Below are 23,274 nucleotides of genomic sequence, written 5' to 3' on the forward strand. Positions count from 1 at the left end.
AATAAATATTCATTAGCATGCTGTCATAAAGTGTGGATTCCAGAACCTAACCCCTTGGGTTTGAATTCTGGCCCCATCATCGTCTAGTTAGTTGTATGCTCCAGGAAATAAGTCAGTTCACTTCTCTGAGCCTCAGTTTCCCCATCTGTAAAATGGAAACAATAAGCACCCCATTGGGTTGTTGGAAGGATGAAATGAGTCACTACATGTGAAGAACTGAGAAACAGGCCACTGCCCCATGGTGAGCACTTTGTAAGGATCAACTGCTATTGTAGTGAAAGTGCTCACTATTTTTTAAAAATCCTTCCTGCAATCCAGTATCCATCTTGCAGTTTGTTTGTTTGTTTGTTTGTTTTTGAGATGGAGTTTTGCTCTCATTGCCCAGGCTAGAGTGCAATGGCGTGGTCTTGGCTCACAGCAACCTCCACCTCCCAGGTTCAAGTGATTCTCCTGCCTCAGCCTCCCGAGTAGCTGGGATAACAGGCATGTACCACCATGCCTGGCTAATTTTGTATTTTTAGTAGAGACAGGGTTTTGCCATGTTGGTCAGGCTGGTCTCGAACTCCTGACCTCAGGTGACCTGGGGAGCCTCGGCCTCCCAAGTGCTGGGATTACAGGCATGAGCCGCTGAGCCTGGCCCATCCTGCAGTTGGTTGTTGTTGTTGTTGATTTTTTTGTTGAGACAGAGTCTCACTCTGTTGCCCAGGCTGGAGTGCAGTGGTGCGATCTTGGCTCACTGCAACCCCCGCCTCCTGGGTTCAAGCAATTCTCCTGCCTCAGCTTCCCGAGTATTATGCCATCATGCCCAGCTAATTTTTGTATTGTTAATAGAGATGGGTTTTCTCCATGTTGGCCAGCCTGGTCTCAAACTCCTGATCTCAGGTGATCCACCCACCTCAGTCAGCCTCCCAAAGTGCTGGGATTACAGGCATGAGCCACTGCGCCCAGCCCATCCTGCAGTTCTGATTCTCCCCACACTGGTTCTAAAGTCCCGTTCCCCTCCTGAAATGGTTTCCTGCACCCATGAGAATAAAACTCAGATTCCTTACTGTGACTTGGAAGACTGAGTGTGATCTGCTCTTCCCTCGTCACTTCCTGCTGTCCCCCTCTGTTGTGGCCCTCCAGCCATGCTGGGGGCCATTCTGTCTCATACCTGGGCCCAGCATTTCCCTCCCTTGGACCTCTGTCCATACTGTTTGCCCTGCCTGGCCCACCCGTCCCTCCATCCTTCCCACAGGGCTCTCTTGTAACTTTCAAGGCTCAGCAACTCCCTGGCTTCCCCATCCACAGCCTCCCCTCCCTCCCTTCCCCTGGATCTTCTCAGTCACATCACCCCAATGTAGCAATGATATCTCCACCACAAACTATCTTGATTATTTGTTTACTTGGCTATTGTGTATCTCCATCTCCTGGAATGCAGCGTTAGCAAGGACTTGGCACACTGCCCACACACAGCCAGTGCTGGAGAAGGAGGCCTTAGCCATTGTTAGGGAGGAAATCCCAAAACGATCCGACTTTTATTTGCAAATGCATCCAGTCAGCCCAGAACCACCAACGTCTTCAGTCTCTGTATTCAATTTTATTTTGCTTGTTGTGAAATTCAGCCAAAGTGACTTGAAGGACCTACAAGATGACAGCAGGGCTGAGCTTTTACACGTAGTTGGTGCTTAAGAGAAGCCAGGCTGGAGCCAACTGTTTGGTTATGCAGTTAAGAAACTGAAAATTGGCCGCGCACCGTGGCTCACGCCTGTAATCCCAGCACTTTGGGAGGCCGAGGCGGGCGGATCACGAGGTCAGGAGTTCGAGACCATCCTGGCTAACACGGTGAAACCCCATCTCTACTAAAAAAATACAAAAAAATTAGCTGGGCATGGTGGCGGGTGCCTGTAGTCCCAGCTATTCAGGAGGCTGAGGCAGGAGAATGGCGTGAACCTGGGGGGCGGAGCTTGCAGTGAGCAGAGATCGCACCACTGCACTCCAGCCTGGGTGACAGAGCGAGACTCTGTCTCAAAAAAAAAAAAAAAAAAAAAAAGAAACTGAAAATTGGCCACGCACTGTGGCTCACGCCTGTAATCCCAGCACTTTGGGAGGCCGAGGCGGGTGGATCACGAGGTCAGGAGTTCGAGACCATCCTGGCTAACACGGTGAAACCCCGTCTCTACTAAAAAAAATACAAAAAAATTAGCCGGGCATGGTGGCGGGTGCCTGTAGTCCCAGCTACTCAGGAGGCTGAGGCAGGAGAATGGCGTGAACCTGGGGGGTGGAGCTTGCAGTGAGCTGAGATCGCGCCAGTGCACTCCAGCCTGGGTGACAGAGCAAGACTCTGTCTCAAAAAAAAAAAAAAAAAGAAAAGAAACTGAAAACTGGCCAGGCACGGTGGCTCACGCCTGTAATCCCTGCACTTTGGGTGGCCGAGGCAGGTGGATCTCTTGAGCTCAGGAGATTGAGACCAGCCTGAGCAACATGGTGAAACCCCATCTCTACAAAAAATACAAAAAGGTGGGCCAAGGTGGGTGGATTGCCTGAGCTCAGGAGTTCAAGACCAGCCTGGCTGACATGAGGAAACCCCATCTCTATTAAAAATACAAAAAAATTAGCCAGGCATGGTGGCACATGCCTGTAATCCGAGCTACTCGGGAGGCTAAGGCAGGAGAATTGCTTGAACCTGGGAGGCGCAGGTTACAGTGAGCTAAGATCGCGCCACCGCGCTCCAGCCTGGGCGACAGAGTGACTCTGTCTCAAAAATAAAATAAAATAAAATAAAATTAGCTGGGCGTTGTGGCACATGCCTATAGTCCCAGCTACTTGGGGAGCTGAGGCACAACACTCACTTGAACCCAGGAGGCACAGGTTGCTCTGAGCCAAGATCGCACCACTTCACTCCAGCCTAGGTGACAGAGTGAGACTCCATCTCCAAAAAAAAAAAAAGAAAACTAACAATTCGTGCTAAAGTGAAACATACAATTACATAGTGACACAGAAATTCCACTCGCCTCCAAAAGAAAGGTGAGCTTACATCCACCAAAACACATCTACAAAAAATGTTCATAATAGCAACAATATGTATGAATCCCACAAAACACAACAAGGAGCAAAACAAGCCAGACACAAAAGAGCATATTTGCCATGATCTCATTTACACGATGTTCAACAATAGGCAAAACTAATATACATTATTCAAGAGCCAGGCACTGTGGCTCATGTCTGTAATACCAGCAATCTGGGAGGCCCAGGCAGGAGGATTGCTTCAGGCCAGAAGTTTGAGACCAGCCTGGGCAACATAGTGAGACCTCATTTCTACAAAACAAATTTCTTTTTTTTTTATTTTTTGAAACAGACTCTCTCCCTTTTGCCCAGGTTGGAGTGCGGAGGCATGATCTCAGCTCACTGCAACCTCTGCCTTCCGGGTTCAAGTGATTCTCCTGCCCCAGTTTCCCAAGTAGCTGGGATTACAGGTGCGTGCCACCGCACCTGGCTAATTTTTTTTGTATCTTTAGTAGAGACGGGGTTTCACCATGTTGGCCGGGCTGGTCTCAAACTCCTGACCTTGTGATCCGCCTGCCTCGGCCTCCCAAAGTGCTGGGGTTACAGGCGTGAGCCACCATGCCTGCCTCAACAAAACAATTTTAAAGATTAGCTGGGCATATTGGCACACACCTGTGGTCCTAGCTACTCAGGAAACTGAGATAGGAGAATTGCTTGAGCCCCAGAGTTCCAGACTGCGGTGAATTGTGTACGATTGCAACACTGCACTCCAGCCTGGGCAACAGAGGTAGACCCTGTCTCTGAATAATAATAATAATAATAACATATGTTGATCAAAGTCAAGATAGGAAGAAATGTCCTAGGGAGATGGAAATGTTCTATAACTTGATTTGGTGGTAGTTATGTGGTTTTAAACATATATACACACACACACACACACACACACACGTACACACACATTTATATTTTAAAATTCATTGAGCTTGGCTAGGTGCAGTGGCTCATGCCTGTAATCCCACCCATCACTTTGGGAAGCCAAGGTGGGTGGATCACTTGAGGTCAGGAGTTCAAGACCAGCCTGGCCAACATGGTGGACCCGCATCTCTACTAAAAATACATAAATTAGTCAGGTGTCCTGGTGCACGCCTGTAATGCCAGCTACTCTGGAGGCTGCAGCAGGAGAATCACTTGAACCCAGGAGGCAGAGATTGCAGTGAGCCGAGATCGTGCCATGGCGCTCCAGCCTGGGCAACAGAGTGAGACTCCGTCTCAAAAAAAACCAAAAAAAAACAAAAAAAAAACTTCATCAAGAGGACATTTAAAGTTGCTGTACTTTGCTCTATGAAAGTTAAACTCAATTAAAAAAAATTTTTTGAGCTATGATCTTGCTCTTGCTCTGTTGCTCAGGCTAGAGAGCAGTGGTGCTCACTGTAGCGTCAAACTCTTGGACTCAAGCAATCTTCCTGCCTTAGCCCCCCAAGTAGCTGTGACTATGGGGGACACCACCACACCTGACTAACATTTTTTGTAATATTTTTGTAAAATGGGATCTCACTACGTTACCCAAGTCGGTCTTGAACTCCTGGCCGCAGGCGACCCTCCTGCCTTAGCCTCCCAAAGCACTGGGATTACAGGCGTGAGCCACTGTGCACAGCCTCAATTAAAATTTTTAAAACAGAAAATAAATAAACGTGAATCGGGCACGGTGGCTCACGCCTGTAATCCCAACACTCTGGGAGGCCGAAGCGGGTGGATCACCTGAGGTCAGGAGTTCAAGACCAGCCTGACCAATATGGTGAAACACCGTCTCTACTAAAAATACAAAAATTAGCCAGGCATGGTGGCGCATGCCTGTAATCCAAGCTACTCAGGAGGTGGAGGCAGGAGAATCACTTGAACCCAGGAGGCAGAGGTTGAGGTGAGCCGAGATGGCGCCACTGCACTCCAGTCTCAGAGACAGAGTGAGACTCCATCAAGAAAGGAAAGAAAGAGAGAGAGAGAGAAAGAAAAGAGAGAGAAAGAAAGAAAGAGAAAGAGCGAGAAAGACAGCAAGAAAGAAAGAAGGGAGGGAGGGAAGGAGGGAAATAAAAGGAAAGAAAGAAAAGCAAGAAAGAAATTTATTGCGAGTCTCCTGTGTGCTGGATACTGTTTTAGGTGCTGTAGACACAGGAGTGACCAAAACAAAGAAGGAAGTAATTATAGACCAAACAAATTAGTCTACCATTTTCCAAAAGTGGAAACTGGGTTTAGAGGGAAGAAGTAATTTGTTGCAGATCCAGCAGCTGGAATGTGGCAGAGATAAGGCTCAGCTCTGCTCCTAACCACCAAGCCTCTCTGTGCAACTCTTTCAGCCACAGGCTCACACCACCCCCTTTGCCTTCTTTCTAAACCCCTTCCTCCCCATTAGGGGCTCTCACAATGTAACAAACCCTTAGACCGACAGACTCGGCCCTGCATCAAACCCACTCAACTGGCAGCAAAGTGATTCATGATTAAAATGCAAGATTTGAATTTTGGATTTCAAGCATCACTAAACTGATAGGTAGCACAGAGAATGCCAGAGTTCCTCTTTTTATTTCCTGTAATCACAGCGCTCTGTTCTTGTTCGTTTATTTAGGAGTACTTTTCACTATTTGTAATCATTCATTTATTTATTTGCTCCATATGGCCTCCCCAGCCAGACTGAGAGCATTTTTTAAATTTTATTTTTATTATTTTTTTAAGATAGAGTCTCGCTCTGTCGCCCAGGCTGGAGTGCAGTGGCAGGATCTTGGCTCGCCGCAACCTCCGTCTCCCAGGTTCAAGCGATTCTCCTGCCTCAGTCTCTTAAGTAGCTGGGACTACAGGCACACACCACCACGCCCAGCCAATTTTTGTATTTTTGGTAGAGACGGGGTTTCACCATGTTGGCCAGGCTGGTCTTGAACTCCTGACCTCAAGTGATCCGCCCGCCTTGGCCTCCCAAAGTGCTAGGGTTACAGGCGTGAGCGCCTGGCCCAGATTGGGACCTTGAAGCTGCTGCTACGTGTGACCTGAACTTCTGTACCTACCTCCTCCTTGGTCTCCCCACTTCCTTTCTTTCCCCACTACAATCAGAACGCCTCACAGCAGCCCCAGGGGACCTAGTAAAGCACCCTGCATGCAGCTTCCCATGGCCTCCCTTTGTCCTTGGTATAAAATCCTGCTGGAAAAAAATACAACAATTCTACTTCTAGGTATATAACCAAAATAACTGAGGCCGGGCGCAGTGGCTCACGTCTGTAATCCCAGCACTTTGGGATCCCGAAGCAGGTGCATTACCTGAAGTCATGAGTTCGAGACCAACCTGACCAACAAGGACAACTCCTCTCTCTACTAAAAATATAAAATTAGCCGGGCACAGTGGCGCGTGCCTGTAATCCCAGATACTCGGGAGGCTGAGGCAGGAGAATCGCTTGAACCCAGGAGGCAGAGGGTGTGGTGAGCCGAGATTGCACCATTGCACTCCAGCCTGGGCATCAAGAGTGAAACTCCGTCTCAAAAAAAAAAAAAAAGAAGTAATGAAAGCAGGGGTTCGAACAGATATTTGTACACCCATGTTCACAACAGCATTATTCACAGTAGCCAAAAAGTGGAAGCAGGCCGGGCATGGTGCTTCCTCCCACCTTAGCTTCCCGAGCAGCTGAGATTACAGGTTGGCACCACCACGCCCAGCTAGTTTTTGTATTTTTAGTAGAGATAGGGTTTTGCCATGTTGGCCAGGCTGGTCTTGAACTCCTGGCCTCAGGTGACCCGCCCACCTCGGCCCCCCAAAGTGCTGGGATTACAGGTGTGAGCCACCATGCCCGGCCACTTCTTTTCTTACCATTTAATTACCCTAAGTTATATACAAGTCATATACTAGATGTATTTATGGTGTCTTGTAAGTACGTAAATCTTTTTCTTTTTCCCACTAGAATTTCAGCTCCATGATGGAGGAATTTAGCTGTGTTTTGCTCACTTATGTACTCAGAACATTTAGACCAGGGGTCCGCAAAGTTTTTCTGTAAAGAGCCAGATTGTACATTTTTTAGGCTTTGCAGGCCCTGCAGTCTCTGCCACCATTTCTCACATCTATCGTGGGAGTGCAAAGGCAGCCATAACAAATACATAAATGAGGCTGAGCGTGATGGCTCACACATATAATCCCAGCACTTTGAGAGGCTGAGGTGGGAGGATTGCTTGAGCCCAGGAGTTCGAGACCAGCCTGGCCACCAGGGACTAACCTTTAGTGAGAAAGTCAGGTTTATTCATTTACTGAAAACAAGGAAAGGCTGGATGGTGGCTCACGCCTATAATCCCAGCACTTTGGGAGGCCGAGGCTGGGGGATCACTTGAAGCTAGGAGTTCAAGACCAGCTGGGGCAACATGGCAAAACCCCATCTCCACAAACAATACAAAAATTAGCCAAGCATGGTGGTACATGCCTGTATTCCCAGCTGCTCGGGAGGCTGAGGTGGGAGGATTGCTTGAGCCCAGGAGGTAGAGGTTCTACTGAGCTGTGATTGCACCACTGCACTGCAGCCTGGGCAACAGAGTGAGACCCTGTCTCAAAAAAAAAAAAAAAAAAAAAAAGGAGGGAGAGGGACACCAGAGCAACTGAGCAGCTATGGGTTGCTTCACCAAACAAAGACAAAAATTAACTTCTAAAGTTTAGTAAATGTGGACCACTTTGTTCAGGGAACCCTTATCTGAATTGCTGTGCCTGGGTATCCAACTGCCCAGATCCTCCAAGCAAGAGGAAAAAATTTCATTTGTACTGACATATTTGCTTTTCTTTTCTTTTTTTCTTTTTCTTTTTTTTTTTTTTGAGACAGAGTTTTGGTCTTGTCGCCCAGACTGAAGTACAACGGCACGATCTCAGTTCACTACAACCTCTACCTCCCAGGGTCAAGCAGTTCTGCCTCAGCCTCCCAAGTAGCTGCAATTACAGGCACCCGCCACCATGCCTGGCTAATTTAGTGTTTTTAGTAGAGACGGGGTTTCACCATGTTGGTCAGGCTGGTCTCGAACTCCTGACCTCAGGTGATCCACCTGCCTTGGCCTCCCAAAGTGCTGGGATTACAGGCGTGAGCCACTGCACCCGGCCTGTACTGATATATTTTCAAACTACAAATTATCTATCTATGATTTCATGAAACAAAGTTTCTCAGCAAGTCAGAAAGCAGTGGTTCACAGTAGGAAGTCACCATGGCACTTTACAGCTGCAGTGTCCTTGGGAGAAATATTATTTCCTGTTATCTTTGCAGATATCTTTATCTGGTTTTGAGGGGTTTTATTTTTTTCTGGAGAAGGTCTTGCTCTGTTGTTCATGCTGGAGTGCAGAGTGCAGTGGTGTGATCATAGCTCACTGCAGCCTCGAACTCCTGGGCTCAAGCAATCCTCCTGGCTCAAGCAATCTGCCTGCCTCAGGCTCCCAAAGTGCTGCGATTACAGGTGTGAGCCACCATGCTTGGCCTGTTTGTTTGTTTGTTTCTTTGAGACAGGGTTTCCCTCTGTCACCCAGGCTGGAGTGGCATGGCATGATCAGAGCTCACGACAGCCTCATACTCCTGGGATCAAGGGATCTTCTTGCCTCAACCTTCCTAGTAGCTGGGACCACAGGCACGTGCCACCATGCCTAGCTAATTTTTGTATTTTTCTTTGTAGATATGGTGTTTTGTCATTTTGCCCAGGCTGGTGTCAAACTCCTGGGCTCAAGCAATCCTCCTGCTGCGGCTTCCCAAAGCTCCGGAATTACAGGTTTGAGCCAACATACCTGACCCATTGCAGGATGTTTTAGCCTCATTCCTGGCCCCTACCCACCAAATGCCAGGAATGTACCTGCACACACACCCTGACGTTGTGACAACCAAAAATGCCTCCCTACATTGCCAAATGTCCCCTGGGAGGGCAAACTCGACCTGGTTGAGAATCATTGCTGGAGAGGACGTCAGACTGGAAAGGGACATGATTTGATGTACAGTTTTGAAAGGCCATTCCCTGTGCCCAAAATGTGTTCCCAGCCTTAGACAATGAGTGCATTGCATTCATCTGGACACAGTGATTGGTTCAAAGAGAGCATGTGACCTAGTCACAGCCCAAGAGTCACAATGTAATTTGGGCTAAGAATCTGGGGAAAGAAGCCAGGTGCGGTGGCTCACGCCTGTAATCCCAGCACTTTGGGAGGCCAAGGCGAGCAGGTCACCTGAGGTCAGGAGCTCCAGACCAGCCTGGCCAACATGATGAAACCCCGTCTCTATTAAAAATACAAAAATTAGCAGGATGTGCTAGCGCATGCCTGTAATCCCAGCTACTCGGGAGGCTGAGGCATGAGAATCGCTTGAACCCAGGAGGCAGAGGTTGCAGCAAGCCCAGATGGTGTCAATGCACTCCAGCCTGGGGCAACAGAGTGAGACTTCGTCTTTAAAAAAAAAAAAAAAGAATATGGGGAAGGAGAGTCTTGCTTCTGACTCCTCTCACTGGAAGTCTGAGGGGACCCAGGTACCTGAATGACATCCATCGTGTCCCTGCTACATGAAGCCTGAGGCTGGGGCCAACAAAGGGCAAGCAGAAGTCAAGAAAGGGAGAAAAACAGACTCATGATGGCTTCATTTGCATCCTGGATTCAGCCCTACCCATGAACGTTTTATTTACAGGATCCCCAAATTCAGACTTTCAGATCTTTTACCAAAAAAGGCCTACTGTCATGGGAGACCTTGGGCTTGGGCTTCAGTCTTCCTCATAGCTCTGCTCTGCGTGGACTTTCCCTGCCCAGCCCAAATCCTCACCTTCAAATTCCGCCAGTTTCAGTGCCTCATGCCTGTAATCCCAGCACGTTGGGAGGGTGAGGGAGGCAGATCACTTGAGGTCAGGAGTTCCAGACCAGCCTGGGCAACATAAGGAGACCCCTGTCTTTATTTAAACAAAAAACAAAAAACAAAACAAATAGAAAAGAGACCAGGTGCAGTGGTGGCTCACTCCTGTAATCCCAACACTTTGGGAGGCCAAGGTGGGCAGATCACTTGAGGTCAGGCGTTCGAGACCAGCCTGGCCAAAATGGCAAAACCCCATCTCTACTAAAAATACAAAAATTAGCTGCGCGTGGTGCTGCATGCCTGTAGTCCCAGCTACTCAACAGGCCGAGGCAGGATAATCACTTGAACCCGGGAGACGGAGGTTGCAGTGAGCCAAGATCGTGCCACTGCACTCCAGCCTGGGCGACAGAGTGAGCCTTTGTCTCAAAAAAAACCAAAAAAACAAAAAACAAATAAAAAAAACCCTGAAAATGTCAATTATATATGGAATATCAGTAGCACAATGTATGGCTGTTGTAACATGGTACCGAAGTCCAAGATCAAAGTGCTGGTAGATTCAAGTGTCTGGAGAGGACCTGCTCTTCTAGATAGCTGTCTTTTCACTGTGCCTTCCTATGATAAGTGGCAGGGGATCTCTCTGGGGTCCTTTTTATTTATTATTATTTTAATTTTAAATGGAGATGGCGTCTCACTATGTTGCCCAGGCTGGTCTCAAACCGCTGGGCTCAAGCGATCTCATCACTTCGGGGGCCTTGGTAGCTGAACCATTACAAGCGTGAGCCACCACATCCAGCCTGGGGTCCCTTTTATAAGGGCACTAATCCCAGTCATGAGAACTCCACTGTCAAGACCTAATCATCTCTCAAAGGCTCACCTCCTAATACCATCACCTTGGGGGTTAGGATTTCAACATATGAATTTTGGGGATATAAACATTCAGAATATAGCATGGAGACTGTAGTGAGTTAAAAGTGAAAACTGCTTAGAATTCAGTTTAAAGACAAGTTACACTCCTCCCACCCCATAAAGCAAGTGAACTGTATTGATCCCAACCACAAAAATTAGACATTCTAGATGAATGTCTTTGAGAAAATGAATCAGAGAGAGTCCGGATGTAGCAAGAGACAGAGAAGAAGAAGGAGTGAGAAATCAATGCAACTATCAACAGGATAATTCAATGAGAGGCCCTTAAGAATGGTGAGATCCCTGGCTGGTTGTGATGGCTCACACCTGGAATGCCAGCACTTTGAGAGGCTGAGGTGGGTGGATTACTTGAGCTCAACAGTTGGAGACCAGCCTGAGCAACATGGCAAAACCCCGTCTCTACCAAAAATAGACAAAAAAATTAGCCGGCTGTGATGGTGCGCACCTTTGGTCCCAGCTACTTTGGAAGCTGGGAGGATCACTTGAGCCCGGGAAGTTGACGCTGCAGTGAACCACAATGGCGTCACTGCACTCCAGTCTGGGTGACAGAGCAAAACCCTGTCTCAAAATGAATGAAAATAAAAATAAAAAAGGGCTGGGTGCGGTGGCTCACACCTGTAACCCCAACACTTTGGGAGGCTGAGGCTGGCGGATCACTTGAGATCAGAAGTTCGAGACCAGCCTGGCCAAAATGGCAAAACCCAGTCTCTACTAAAAATACAAAAATTAGTTGGGCATAGTGGTGGGCACCTGTAATCCCAGCTACTCAGGAGGCCGAAGCAGGAGAATCATTTGAACCCAGGAGGCAGAGATTGCAGTGAGCCGAGATCACGTCACTGCCTGGGCCTGGGACAGCCTGGGCCTGGGTGACAAAGCAAGGCTGCGTCTCAAATAAAAAAGAAGAAAATTTGAGTTGCTCAACACACATGTTCCTATCTGAGGTTGAATGAGGCCACACCCTGACTTCTTGTTTCAGCTGTCCTATTGTAAATGTCCTTTTTTTTTTTTTCTTTTTTTGAGATGGAGTCTCACTCTGTCTTCCAGGTTGGAGTGCAGTGGCTCGATCTCAGCTCACTGCAGCCTCTGCCTCCTGGGTTTGAGCAATCCTCCCGTCTCAGCCTCCCGAGTGGCTGGGATTACACGTGCCCACCACCACGCCCAGCTACTTTTTGTATTTTTTGTAGCGACGGGGTTTCACCATATTGGTCAGGCTGGTCTTGAACTCTTGACCTCAGGTGATCCACCCACCTTGGCCTCCCAATGTGCTGAGATTACAGGCGTGAGCCACTGCACCAGGCCACAAATGCCCTTTTTGCAGCATTTGTGTGCCATAGGTTTCACATTTCTATGGTATTTATTATTGATTTTGCTGTTTGAAATGGCCCCCAAGCATAGCACTGAAGTGCTATCTGGTGTTCCTAAGAAAATACATGTTTTGGGCCCGGCGCGGTGAATAGTGCCTCTGTCGACATGTGTATAGTATGTGCATCTACGTGAGTGCATGTTTTCATTTATTTTGTGAATATTCTAGGAGTAGAATTGCTGAGATATATGGTAATTCTGTGTTTAACTTTTTGACGCATCATTAAACAGTTTTTCTCAGCAGCTGAACCATTTTGCATTTCCACCAGCAATGCATGAGTGTTCCAATATCTCCACATTCCTGCCAGCGTTTATTTTCTGCATATTTACTTATTTATTTATTTATGTAATTTAGAGATAGGATCTCACCCTATTGCTCTGGCTAGAATGCAGTGGCATGATCATAGCTCACTACAACCTCAAACTCCTGGGTTCAATCCTCCCGACTCAGTTTCCCAAGTAGCTAGAACCACAGGGGTATGCCACCACTCCCAGCTAATTTTTTAATTTTTTGGAGAGATGGCAGTCTTGCTATGTCACCCAGGCTGGTCTCAAACTCCCGGACTTAAGTGATCCTCCTGCCTTGGCATCCCAGAGTGCTGGCATGAGTCACTGTTCCCAGCTGCACCTCCAACACACACACTTTTAAAAAAAAAATTGTAGCTATCCTAGTGTGTGTGAATTGAGACCTCACTGTGGTTTTTGTCTGTGTTTCTCTAAAGACTAATGATGTTGAACATCTTTTTACGTGCCTGTTGGTGATTTACATATCTTCTAGGAATGTCTATTCAAGTCCTTTGTTCATATTTGTTTCCCTTTTTTATTGCCGCCGCACAAATTAACTCTGTTCATGTTTTAATTACATTAAAACATAGACTTTTATCAGATACATGGTGTGCACATATTTTCTCCCATTCTGTACATTGTCTTTTTACTTTCTTAATAATATCCTTCAATGCACAAAAGTTTTTAATTTGATGAAGTCTAATTTGTCTATTTTTCTTTTTTGGCTTGTACTTTTGGTGTCATATCTAAGAATTCATTGCCAAGTCCAAGATCATGAAAATTCATCCTTGTGTTTTCTTCTAAGAGTTTTATAGTTTTAGTTCTTATATTTATAATAATTTTTAAGGTAATTGCAAGGTTAGGGTCCAACTTCATCCTTTTGTACATGTTTATCCAGTGGTCCTAGGACAATTTTTTAAAAAGGCTATTCTTTCTCCCATTGAATTGTCTTAGCACACCTCTCAAAAATCAATTGACCATAATTGTATAGGTTTATTTGGGGACTCTCAATTCTATTTCATTGGTTTATATGTCTGTTCTTAAGATAACACCACACTGTTTTGATTATTGTAGCTTTGTAGTAAGCTTTAAAATCAAGAAATATGAGTCCTCCAACTTTGTTCTTCTTTTTCAAGAATGTTGTGGCTATTTGGAGTCTTTTACAATTCCATATCAATTTGAGAATCAGCCTTTCCATTTCTGCAGAAAAGACCATTGAAATTGCACTAAATCTGTTTATTGCTTTGGGTAGTATTGACATCTTAACAATATTGAGTCTTCTAATCCATGAACATGGGACGTTTTTCTATTTGTTTAGGTCTTCCTTAATGTCTTTCAGCAATGTTTCATGGCTTTCAGTGTACAAATTTTGAACATCTTTTGTTAAATTTATTACCAAGTATTTTTATTGTTTTTGGTGCTATTGCAAGTGGATTGTCTTAATTTTCTTTCCTTAGTTTAATTTTCAGGTTGTTCGTTTACAAGTTGTTCACAGAATAATTGTTCAATTATTCTCTGAATAATTCTAACCAGGCCGGGCATGTGGGCTCACACCTGTAATCCCAGCACTTTGGGAGGCCAAGGCAGGTGGATAACTGAGATGAGGAGTCCAAGACAAGCCTGGCCAACATAGTGAAGCCCCATTTCTACTAAAAGTACAAAAAATTAACTGGGCATGATGGTGCATGCCTGTAATCTCAGCTGCTTGGGAGGCTGAGACAGAAGAATCACTTGATCCAGGGAGGCAGAGGCTGCAGTGAGCCGAGATCATAACACTGCACTCCAGCCTGGGCAACAGAGTGAGACTCTGTCTCCAATAATAATAATAATTCTAACCAATGAAGTATGATTGGCAAAGATGTGTGTCATTTTCAATCATACCTCATTGGTTAGAATTTTTTTATTTTTATTTTTATTTTATTTTATTTTTGAAATGGAATTTTGCTTTTGTTGCCCAGACTGGAGTGCAATGGCATGATCTCGGCTCCGGGTTCAAGCGATTCTCCTCCCTCAGCCTCCCAAGTAGCTGGGATTACAGGCATGCACTGCCATGCCCAGCTAATTTTCATATTTTTAGTAGAAATGGGGTTTCGCCATGTTGGCCAGGCTGGTCTCAAACTCCTGACTTCAGGTGATCCACCTGCCTCAGCATCCCAAAGTGCTGGGGTTACAGGCATAAGCTACCATGCCCAGTCTTGGTTAGAATTATTCACAGGGTCAGGTATGACTACCACAACCTTCAATGAGGAGATTGCAGAATTCTTCTCTGAAATTCCTGGCTTCAAACAATCCTCCTATTGGCTTCCCAAAGTGCTGGTATTACGGGTGTAAGCCACTGCACCCAACCAGTATATCTTTTAAAAGAAACATTCAGGGAACAAAAAGGAGTTCTCAGAAATTAAGAAAGCAAGAAGTAAAAAAAGAAAAGGGAAGAAAAAATTGCTGAAATCTTGCAGAGATCAGAGAAAATGGAGAACATTAGAAGGTCACACAAAAAGATCCCACATCTAAATAATAAGCATTTCAGAAAAATAAGACTGACAAAACACAGGAAAAAAAATTGTAGATGAAATAATAAGAGAAAAAATTTCAGAACTTACAGGTGTGACAATTTTGCACTCCAGCCTGGGTGACAGAGTGAGACTCTGTCAAAAAAAACAAAACAAAACAAAACAATTGACCATAGATGTATGGGTTATTTCCAGACTCTCAATTCTGTTTCACTAATCTATATGCCTATCTTCCTAACAATACCAAACTTTTTGATTATTGTTGCTTTGTAGTAAATTCTGAAGTCACCAAGTGTGAGTCTTCCAACTATGCTCATTTTTCAAGATTGGCTGTTGGGTGCAATACCATGTGAATTTTAGGTCTGAATTTTCCAGGTCTGCAAACAAGGACATTGGGATTTTCATAGAGATTACATCAAGTCTATAGATAACTTTGGAGTAGTATTGCCATCTTAACAATATTGAGTCTTCTAATACATAAACGTGTATTTTTAGAGATATATAGCATGGCATTTAAAGTAATCTATCATGATCTGTGTAACTTCCTTTAAAGTATTTCAACAGACCACAATAAGATATTACTCTAATTGTGCTAGAATGGCTATAATGGAAAAGTAAACAACAGTGTCAAAAAGGAATGTGGGTTCTGGTTTGTCTTCCTCTCCCTAGCTTCATGTCTAGCTTTTTTTTTCCTTTGAGATGGAGTCTCGCTCTGTTGCCAGGCTGGAGTGCAGTGGCACAATCTCGACTCACTGCAACCATTGCCTCCTGGGTTCAAGCGATTCTCTTCCCTCAGTCTCCCAAGTAGCTGGGACTACAGGCACCCACCACCATGCCCAGCTAATTTTTGTATTTTTATTAGAGACAGGGTTTCACCATGTTGGCCAGGCTGGTCTCAAACTCCTGATCTCAGATGATCCACCTGCCTCAGCCTCCCAAAGTGTTGGGATTACAGGCATGAGCCACTGCGCCCAGCCCACAGTTCATTTTTGGTTTTGTTTTTTCCTCCCAAGAGTGTCTTGGGTACTTTGACTTCCTTTTATTCCCCTATCAGTTTTGGAATCAGATTGTCAAGTTCTACAAAAAAAAAAAAAAAAAAAAAAAAAAGCTGAGCTTTTCATTGGGATTACATTTGATCTATGAATCAATACAAGAGTTGGCGCCTTCAAATCTAGGCTCTTCCAATCAACGAACAGGTATATCTCTCCATTTATTTAGGTCTTCTTTACTGTCTCTCAACAAAATTTTTTAATAGTTTTTATAGAGGTTCTGTAAGTGCTGTATGAGATGTTATATCTTACCAGGTCCTCCCTGGGTACAAGAGGGAGAGTTGCTTTTCACCCTTTTGGACTGTTTGAAGTTTTCTCTAACCACATGCATATATTTTTCAAAATAAAAATTATTAAGATTTTTGGCCCTTCTGTCTGGCGGCAGCAATCAGGTAAGCCAAGATGGGTGCATACAAGTACATCCACGAGCTGTGGAGGAAGAAGCAGTCTGATGTCATGAGCTTTCTTCTGAGGGTCCGCTGCTGGCAGTACCGCCAGCTCTCTGCTCTCCACAGGGCTCCCCGCCCCACCCGGCCCGATAAAGTGCACCAACTGGGCTACAAGATCAAGCAAGGTTATGTTATATACGGGATTCGTATTCTCCGTGACGGCCGAAAATGCTCAGTTCCTAAGGGTGCAACTTACGGCAAGCCTGTCCATCATGGTATTAACTGAAGCCTACAGTTGATTGCAGAGGAGTGAGTTGGACGCCACTGTGGGGCTCTAAGAGTCCTGAATTCTTACTGGATGGGTGAAGATTCCACACACAAATTTTTTGAGGTTATCCTCATTGATCCATTCCATAAAGCTATCGGAAGAAATCCTGACACCCAGTGGATCACCAAACCAGTCCACAAGCACAAGGAGATGCGTGGCCTGGCATGTGCAGGCCAAAAGAGCCATGGCCTTGGAAAGGGCCGTAAGTTCCACCACACTATTGGTGGTTCTTGCCGGGCAGCTTGGAGAAGGCGCAATACTCTCAATCTCCGCTGTTACCACTAATATAAGTAAAGTTCGTAAAACTCATACCTAATAAACAATTTAGGACAGTCAAAAAAATTACTAAGATTTTTGAGCCAGGTGCAGTGGCTCAAGCCTGTAATCCCAGCACTTTGGGAGGCCGAGGCTGGCAGATCACCGAAGGTCAGGAGTTCGAGACCAGCCTGGCCAACATGGCGAAACCCTGTCTCTACTAAAAATACAAAAATTAGCTGGGTGTGGTGGTGCACAAGTGTTATTCCAGCTACTCAGGAGGTGGAGGCAGGAGAACCGCTTGAACCCGGGAGGCAGATGTTGAAGTGAGCTGAGATTGCGCCACTGCACTCCAGCCTAGGTGATAGAGTCAGACTCCATCACAAAAAAAAAGAAAAAAAGAAAAGAAATTATTAACATTTTTGAATCAGCACTCTATTATCATTGTTTATACATCAAAACTATAAGTAGGCATGCAGTGGAAAGTCTCTCTCCCACTTCTGGACCTATTCACAATATTCCCAATCCCTCCTTCTCAATAGGTAATGGCTATAAATTAATATCTTCTTTATCCTTCCAGAATTCTTCACGCACATGTCCTTACATGTATACTTTCTCTCGTCTCAAGATAAATGCCATAGACTGCGTGTCTTTTTGCAGAATCTCTTGCAAGACTCTGTGAACACAGTGAGAAAACATGGACCCAGGAACTGTGTTCCTTACATTCAGCTGGAGCTGAGTCTGCAAGTCCCAGTGCATGCCAATAAAGAAAGTTCTGCAGGCCAGGTGTGGCGGCCCATGCCTGTAATCCTACCACTTTGGGAGGTCAAGGTGGGCAGATCAACTGAGGTCAGGAGTTCAAGACCAGCCTGGCCAATATGGTGAAACCATGTCTCTACTAAAAATACAAAAAATTAGCCGGGCATGGTGGCATGCACCTGTAATGCCAGCTACTCAGGAGGCTGAGGCAGGAGAATCACTTGAACCCGGGAGGCGGAGGTTTCAGTGAGTCGAGATTGTGCTAGCCTAGGCGACAGAGCGAGACTCCGTCTCAAAAAAAAAAAAAGGAAAGCTCTGCAGAGTTCTCCAGGGTTACACTCTGTTCTCTGCACTATACCCCCAACTTTTTTTTTTTTTTTTTTTGAGACGGCGTTTCACTCTTGTTGCCCAGGCTGGAATGCAGTGGTGTGATCTCGGCTCACCGCAACCTCCACCTCCCAGGTTCAAGCAATTCTCCTGCCTCAGCCTCCCGAGTAGCTGGGATTACAGGTGTGTGCCACCATGCCTGGTTAATTTTGTGTTTTTTAGTACAGACAGGGTTTCACCATGTTGGCCAGGCTGGTCTCAAACTCCTGACCTTGTGATCCGCACGCCTGGCCTCCCAAAGTGCTGGGATTACAAGCGTGAGCCACTGCACCCGGCCTGCATTGCCCTTTTTAATTTTTGATCACCATTTATTAAGTTACAAAGAGCCAGGCCCAGTGCTGCGCTAAGCACTTTACATATTTGGCATGTTTTCTCTTTTTTACTCCTTCCAGCAGCCAGGGCCTATGAACTTACAGAAGGCATGATGCCTAAGGCCCACAATACTTTTAGGGCCCCATGAAAATGTTTTACTTCTTTTAAAATCAGAAGAAAAAATAAACATAACCCTGCCTTTATTACATATATATATTATCTTTAGTTTTTAGTTTTTGGTATTTTTGAGCAGGAGCTCTGGTGCCGAGGCTGGAGTGCAGTGGCACAATCATGGCTCACTGCAGCCTTGACCCCCTGGGCTCAGGCAGTCTTCCCACCTCAGCCTCCCGAGGAGCTGGGACCACAGGTACATGCCACCACTTCCGGCTAATTTTTATTTTTTTTATTTTTTGTAGAGAAAGGGTCTTGCCATGTTGCCCAGGCTGTTCTTGAACTCTTGGGATGAAGTAATTCACCCACCTTGGCCTCCCAAAGTGCTGGGATTTCAGGCATGAGCCACTGCACCAGGCCTTGTTATATTCATCCTTATACTAACACGGTCATAAAATATGATTTAAAACACTTTTTTCTTATGGAGGAATTAACCCACCAAAAAAATCCATGTGACTGAATGTGGTGCCGGGTGCCTGTAGTCCCAGCTACCAGGAGGCTGAGGCAAGAGAATCACTTGAACCTGGGAAGCGGAGGTTGCAGTGAGCCAAGATCATGCCACTGCACTTCAGCCTGGGTGACAAAGTAAGACTCTGTCTCAAAAAAAAAAAAAAAAAAAGGCCAGCAGTCGCTCACACTTGTAATCCCAGCACTTTGGGAGACCAAGACGGGTGGACCACCTGAGGTCAGGAGTTCGAGACCAGCCTGGCCAACATGGTGAAACCCCGACTCTACTAAAAATACAAAAAATTAGCTGGGCATGGTGGCGGGTGCCTGTAATCCCAGCTAATCGGGAGGCTGAAGCAGGAAAAATCAGTTGAACCCAGGAGGCGGAGGTTGTAGTGAACCAAGACTGTGCCACTGTACTCCAGCCTGGGCAATAAGAGCAAAACTCTGTCTCAAAAAGAAAAAAAAAAAAGAAAAAAAATCATAATGTGGCCAAACCAGCAACCCTATGACATGGGTACTATTGCTATGCAGTTTATCCAAGGGAGGAAACTAAAGTCTGAGAAGTGATTTAGCCCAGGTCAGGTGGCTGGAAGGGGTGGGAACACGGACTTGAACCCAAGCCTAGTGACTCTAAAGCTCTTATGCTAGGCCACTCAGCTGAAGAGACTCCAGTCAGCACTTTCCTATGGAAGGGACGTGTTTGGTCACAACTGGGAAGTTGTACCCCACAAAAAGAAGGCTCTGGGGAAATGTGATACAGTCTTCACATATTTTAAGGGCTGTCATATGGAAAAGGATTAGCTCTTTTGTGTTACTTCCCAGAGCTGAGCTAGGATAGGTGGGGTGTGTTGCAGGAAAGGTAGGGCGTGTGCGTGTGTCTCACTCTGTTACCCAGACTGGAGTGCAGTGCAGTGATCGCCACTCACTGCAACCTCCGCCTCCTGGGTTCAAGTGATTCTCCTGCCTCAGCCTCCCGAGTAGCTGGGACTACAGGCAGGCACTACCACACCCAGCTAGTTTTTGTATTTATAGTAGAGATGGGGTTTCGCAATGTTGGCCAGGCTGGTCTCTGGCTCCTGACCTTAGGTGATCCGCCCTACTCAGCCTCCCAAAGTCCTGGGATCACAGGCGTGAGCCACCGGGCCCCACCAGGAAAGTAGATTTTGGCCCAGTGATATAACAAACTTACTGGATGTGATAAGCCCACTGTCAGTGGTGGTTTATTCTTAAGATCAAAGATGTGGAGTTTGACCCCAGTCACAGACAAGAGCATTGTAAACAAGGCTGTATTGCAGGGGATTTCTGCCTTGGGAGGGGAGTTGGACAAGAATTTGATGAATTTTTATGTCCCTTTCAACTCTAAGATTCTATGTTTGCAGGGCCCAGCACGGTGGCTCACGCCTGTAATCCCAGCACTTTGGGAAGCCAAGGCGGGCAGATCACCTGAGGTCGGGAATTGGAGACCATCCTGGCCAACATGGTGAAACCCCGTCTCTACTAAAAATACAAAATTAGCTGGGCATGGTGGCGTACTCCTGTAATCCCAGCTAGTCAGGAAGCTGAGGCAGGAGGATCACTTAAAGCCGGGAGGCAAGGGTTGCAGTGAGCCTGGATAGCACCATTGCACTCCAGTCTGGGTGACAAAGCGAGACTCTGTCTCAGAAAAAAAAAAAAAAAACAACAACAACTATGGTTGCAAATAGCAGCAGCTCAGCAGTGTAGAGTTGAATTCCCCACCAAACCAATTTTACCAATTGTTATTGAGCCTTTTTATGTACCATTGGTGGGAGTATGAATGGATACTCTTTTGAAAGTGTTATTTGGCAGTATTTATTAAAATTTAGGCTGTTTGGGCCGGGCGCAGTGGCTCACGCCTGTGATCCCAGTACTTTGGGAGGCTGAGGCGGGCAGATCAACTAAGGTCAGGAGTTCGAGACCAGCCTGACCAACATGGTGAAACTCTGTCTCTACTAAAAACTACAAAAAGTAGAGCCAGGCATGGTGGCTCACACCTGTAATTCCAGCACTTTGGGAGGCTGAGGCGGGCAGATCACCTGAGGTTGGTTGTTCGAGACCAGCCTGACCAACATGGAGAAACCCCGTCTCCACTAAAAATACAAAATTAGCTGGGCGTGGTGGCACATACCTGTAATCCCAGCTATTCGGGAGGCTGAGGCAGGAGGATTACCTGAATCTGGGAAGCGGAGGTTGTGGTGAGCAGAGATGGCGCCATTGTACTACAGCCTGGGAAGCAAGAGCAAAACTCCGTCTCAAAAAAAAAAAAAAAAAAAAAAAACTACAAAATGTAGCCAGGCATGGTGGTGGGTGCCTATAATCCCAGCTACTTGGGAGGCTGAGGCAGGAGAATGGCTACAACCTGGGAGGCGGAGGTTGTAGTGGGCTGAGAATGTGCCATTGCATTCCAGCCTGGGCGACAGAGTGAAACTGTTTAAAAAAAAAAAATTTCAACTCTTCAGGCAGGGCACGGTGGTTCTTGCCTGTAGTCCCAGCACTTTGGGAGGCCAAGGCGGGCAGATCACGAGGTCAGAAGTTCGAGACCAGCCTGGCCAATATGGTGAAACCCTATCTATACTAAAAATACAAAAAGTTAGCTGGGCATGGTGGTATATGCCTGTAATCCCAGCTACTCGGGAGGCTGAGGCAGGAGAATCGCTTGAACTCAGGAGGCAGAGGTTGCAGTGAGCCGAAACCGTGCCATTGCACTCTAGCGTGGGCAACAGAGCAAGACTTTGTCTCCAAAAAAAAAAATTTAAACTGTTTATACTTTTTGACTTAGCAGTACTTTTTTTTTTTTTTTTTTGAAACGGAGTCTTGCTCTACCGCCCAGGCTGGAGTACGATGGTGCAATCTCAGCTCACTACAACCTTCCCTCCCAGGTTCAAGCAATTCCCCTGCCTCAACCTCCCGAGTAGCTGGGACTACAGGCACGCACCACCACACCTGGCTAACTTTTTTGTATTTTTGTAAAGATGGGGTTTCGCCACGTTGGCCAGGGTGGTCTTGAACTCCTGACCTCAGGTGATCCACCTGCTTCAGCCTCCCAAAGTGCTGGGATTATAGGCATGAGCCACTGCACACGGCCTAACAAACATACTTAATAAGTAAATCATGGAGTGTGTAGCAGGTGAGAAAGGCAGTGACGAGAACTTGCGATGCGGGGTGGAGGTGAAGGAGGGTTGCAATTTTAAGCAGAGTGGTCAGGGTAGGCCTCACGGAGAAGGTGATATTTGAGCAAAGCATTAAAGATCATGAATTGGACACCTCCCACTCTTGTTCTAAGTTGGAAATTCACCAGGAGTTACTTTTTCCTTTTTCTTTGTTCTAGAGGCAGAGTTCTCACTATGTTGCCCAGGCTGGTCTTGATCTCCTGAGCTCAAGCGATCCACCCACCTCAGCCTCCCAAAGTGCTGGGATTACAGGTGTGAATCACTGCACCCAGCACTGGGAGACACTGGTGAGGTGCCTGGCATCCAGCAGGCTCTGAAGGACGGTCGCTATTATTGTTCATTTTAGTCCTGAAATGAACAGGAGCTCTCAAAGCGCTTACCTAAGGAAGATGTCTAAGACCATTGCAGTTTGCAAATGAAGAGTGGGCAGGGTTTCGGTTATGGTAACTGTTTTATCTGCCTCCCCAGAAAGGAAACAAAGTATCTGGTCAGCGGGGAAGGTTTCCACCTGTGCATCCTGTTTACCAGCGAGCCTGCCGGCCCCTGTGGCAATCCACCCATTGTGTTTCCATCAGCGTAACTGCATGTGGGAGGCTCCTCTGCACTCTCAGTCCTTGAAACATCCCCCACAGGGCCTCCCCAATTAGGCAACGATAAAGCCATTGGTGTGGTCAGATCCCTCCTGGGACAGGATGTTAACCCTCAGCAGCTCCTGAACCATGGGAGCTGGTCCCTGTCAATGTCACAGAAACAGAACAAGAGGAGGCTTCAAAGAAATCAGTTGCCCGCACTCCCTGATTGCAACCAGGCCTTATCTAGTGCCTTTTAAAAATGGCCCTGACCCTTTCTTCTTATTTATTAAATTATTTATTTATTTATTTATTTATTTATTTATTTTTGAGACAGGGTCTTGCTCTGCGGCCCAGGCTGGAGTGCAGTGACTCGATCTCTGCTCATTGCAACCTCCGCCTCCCAGATTCAAGCGATTCTCCTGCCTCAGCCTCCCAGTAGCTGCAATTACAGGTGCCTGCCACCACACCCAGCTAATTTCTGTATTTTTAGTAGAGACAGGGTTTTCCCATGTTGGCCGGGCTGGTCTCCAACT

The 23,274-nt window shown here is 46.3% G+C and overlaps 2 protein-coding genes across 2 annotated transcripts in view; both read left to right on the plus strand.

Moving 5' to 3' along the window:
- LOC129393053 (polycystin-1-like) overlaps window positions 1-23,274 on the plus strand; it is a 95,752-nt gene that overhangs the window by 39,808 nt on the left and 32,670 nt on the right.
- On the plus strand, window positions 8,793-21,285 carry LOC129394304 (large ribosomal subunit protein eL15-like). Its single transcript, XM_055100282.2, is given in 1 exon segment — window positions 8,793-21,285. A coding segment is annotated over 1 exon segment (600 nt). The 5' UTR covers window positions 8,793-16,332; the 3' UTR covers window positions 16,933-21,285.

This window comes from Pan paniscus, chromosome 18 (assembly GCF_029289425.2).
Source record: "Pan paniscus chromosome 18, NHGRI_mPanPan1-v2.0_pri, whole genome shotgun sequence".
NCBI classification, from domain to species: Eukaryota; Metazoa; Chordata; class Mammalia; order Primates; family Hominidae; genus Pan; species Pan paniscus.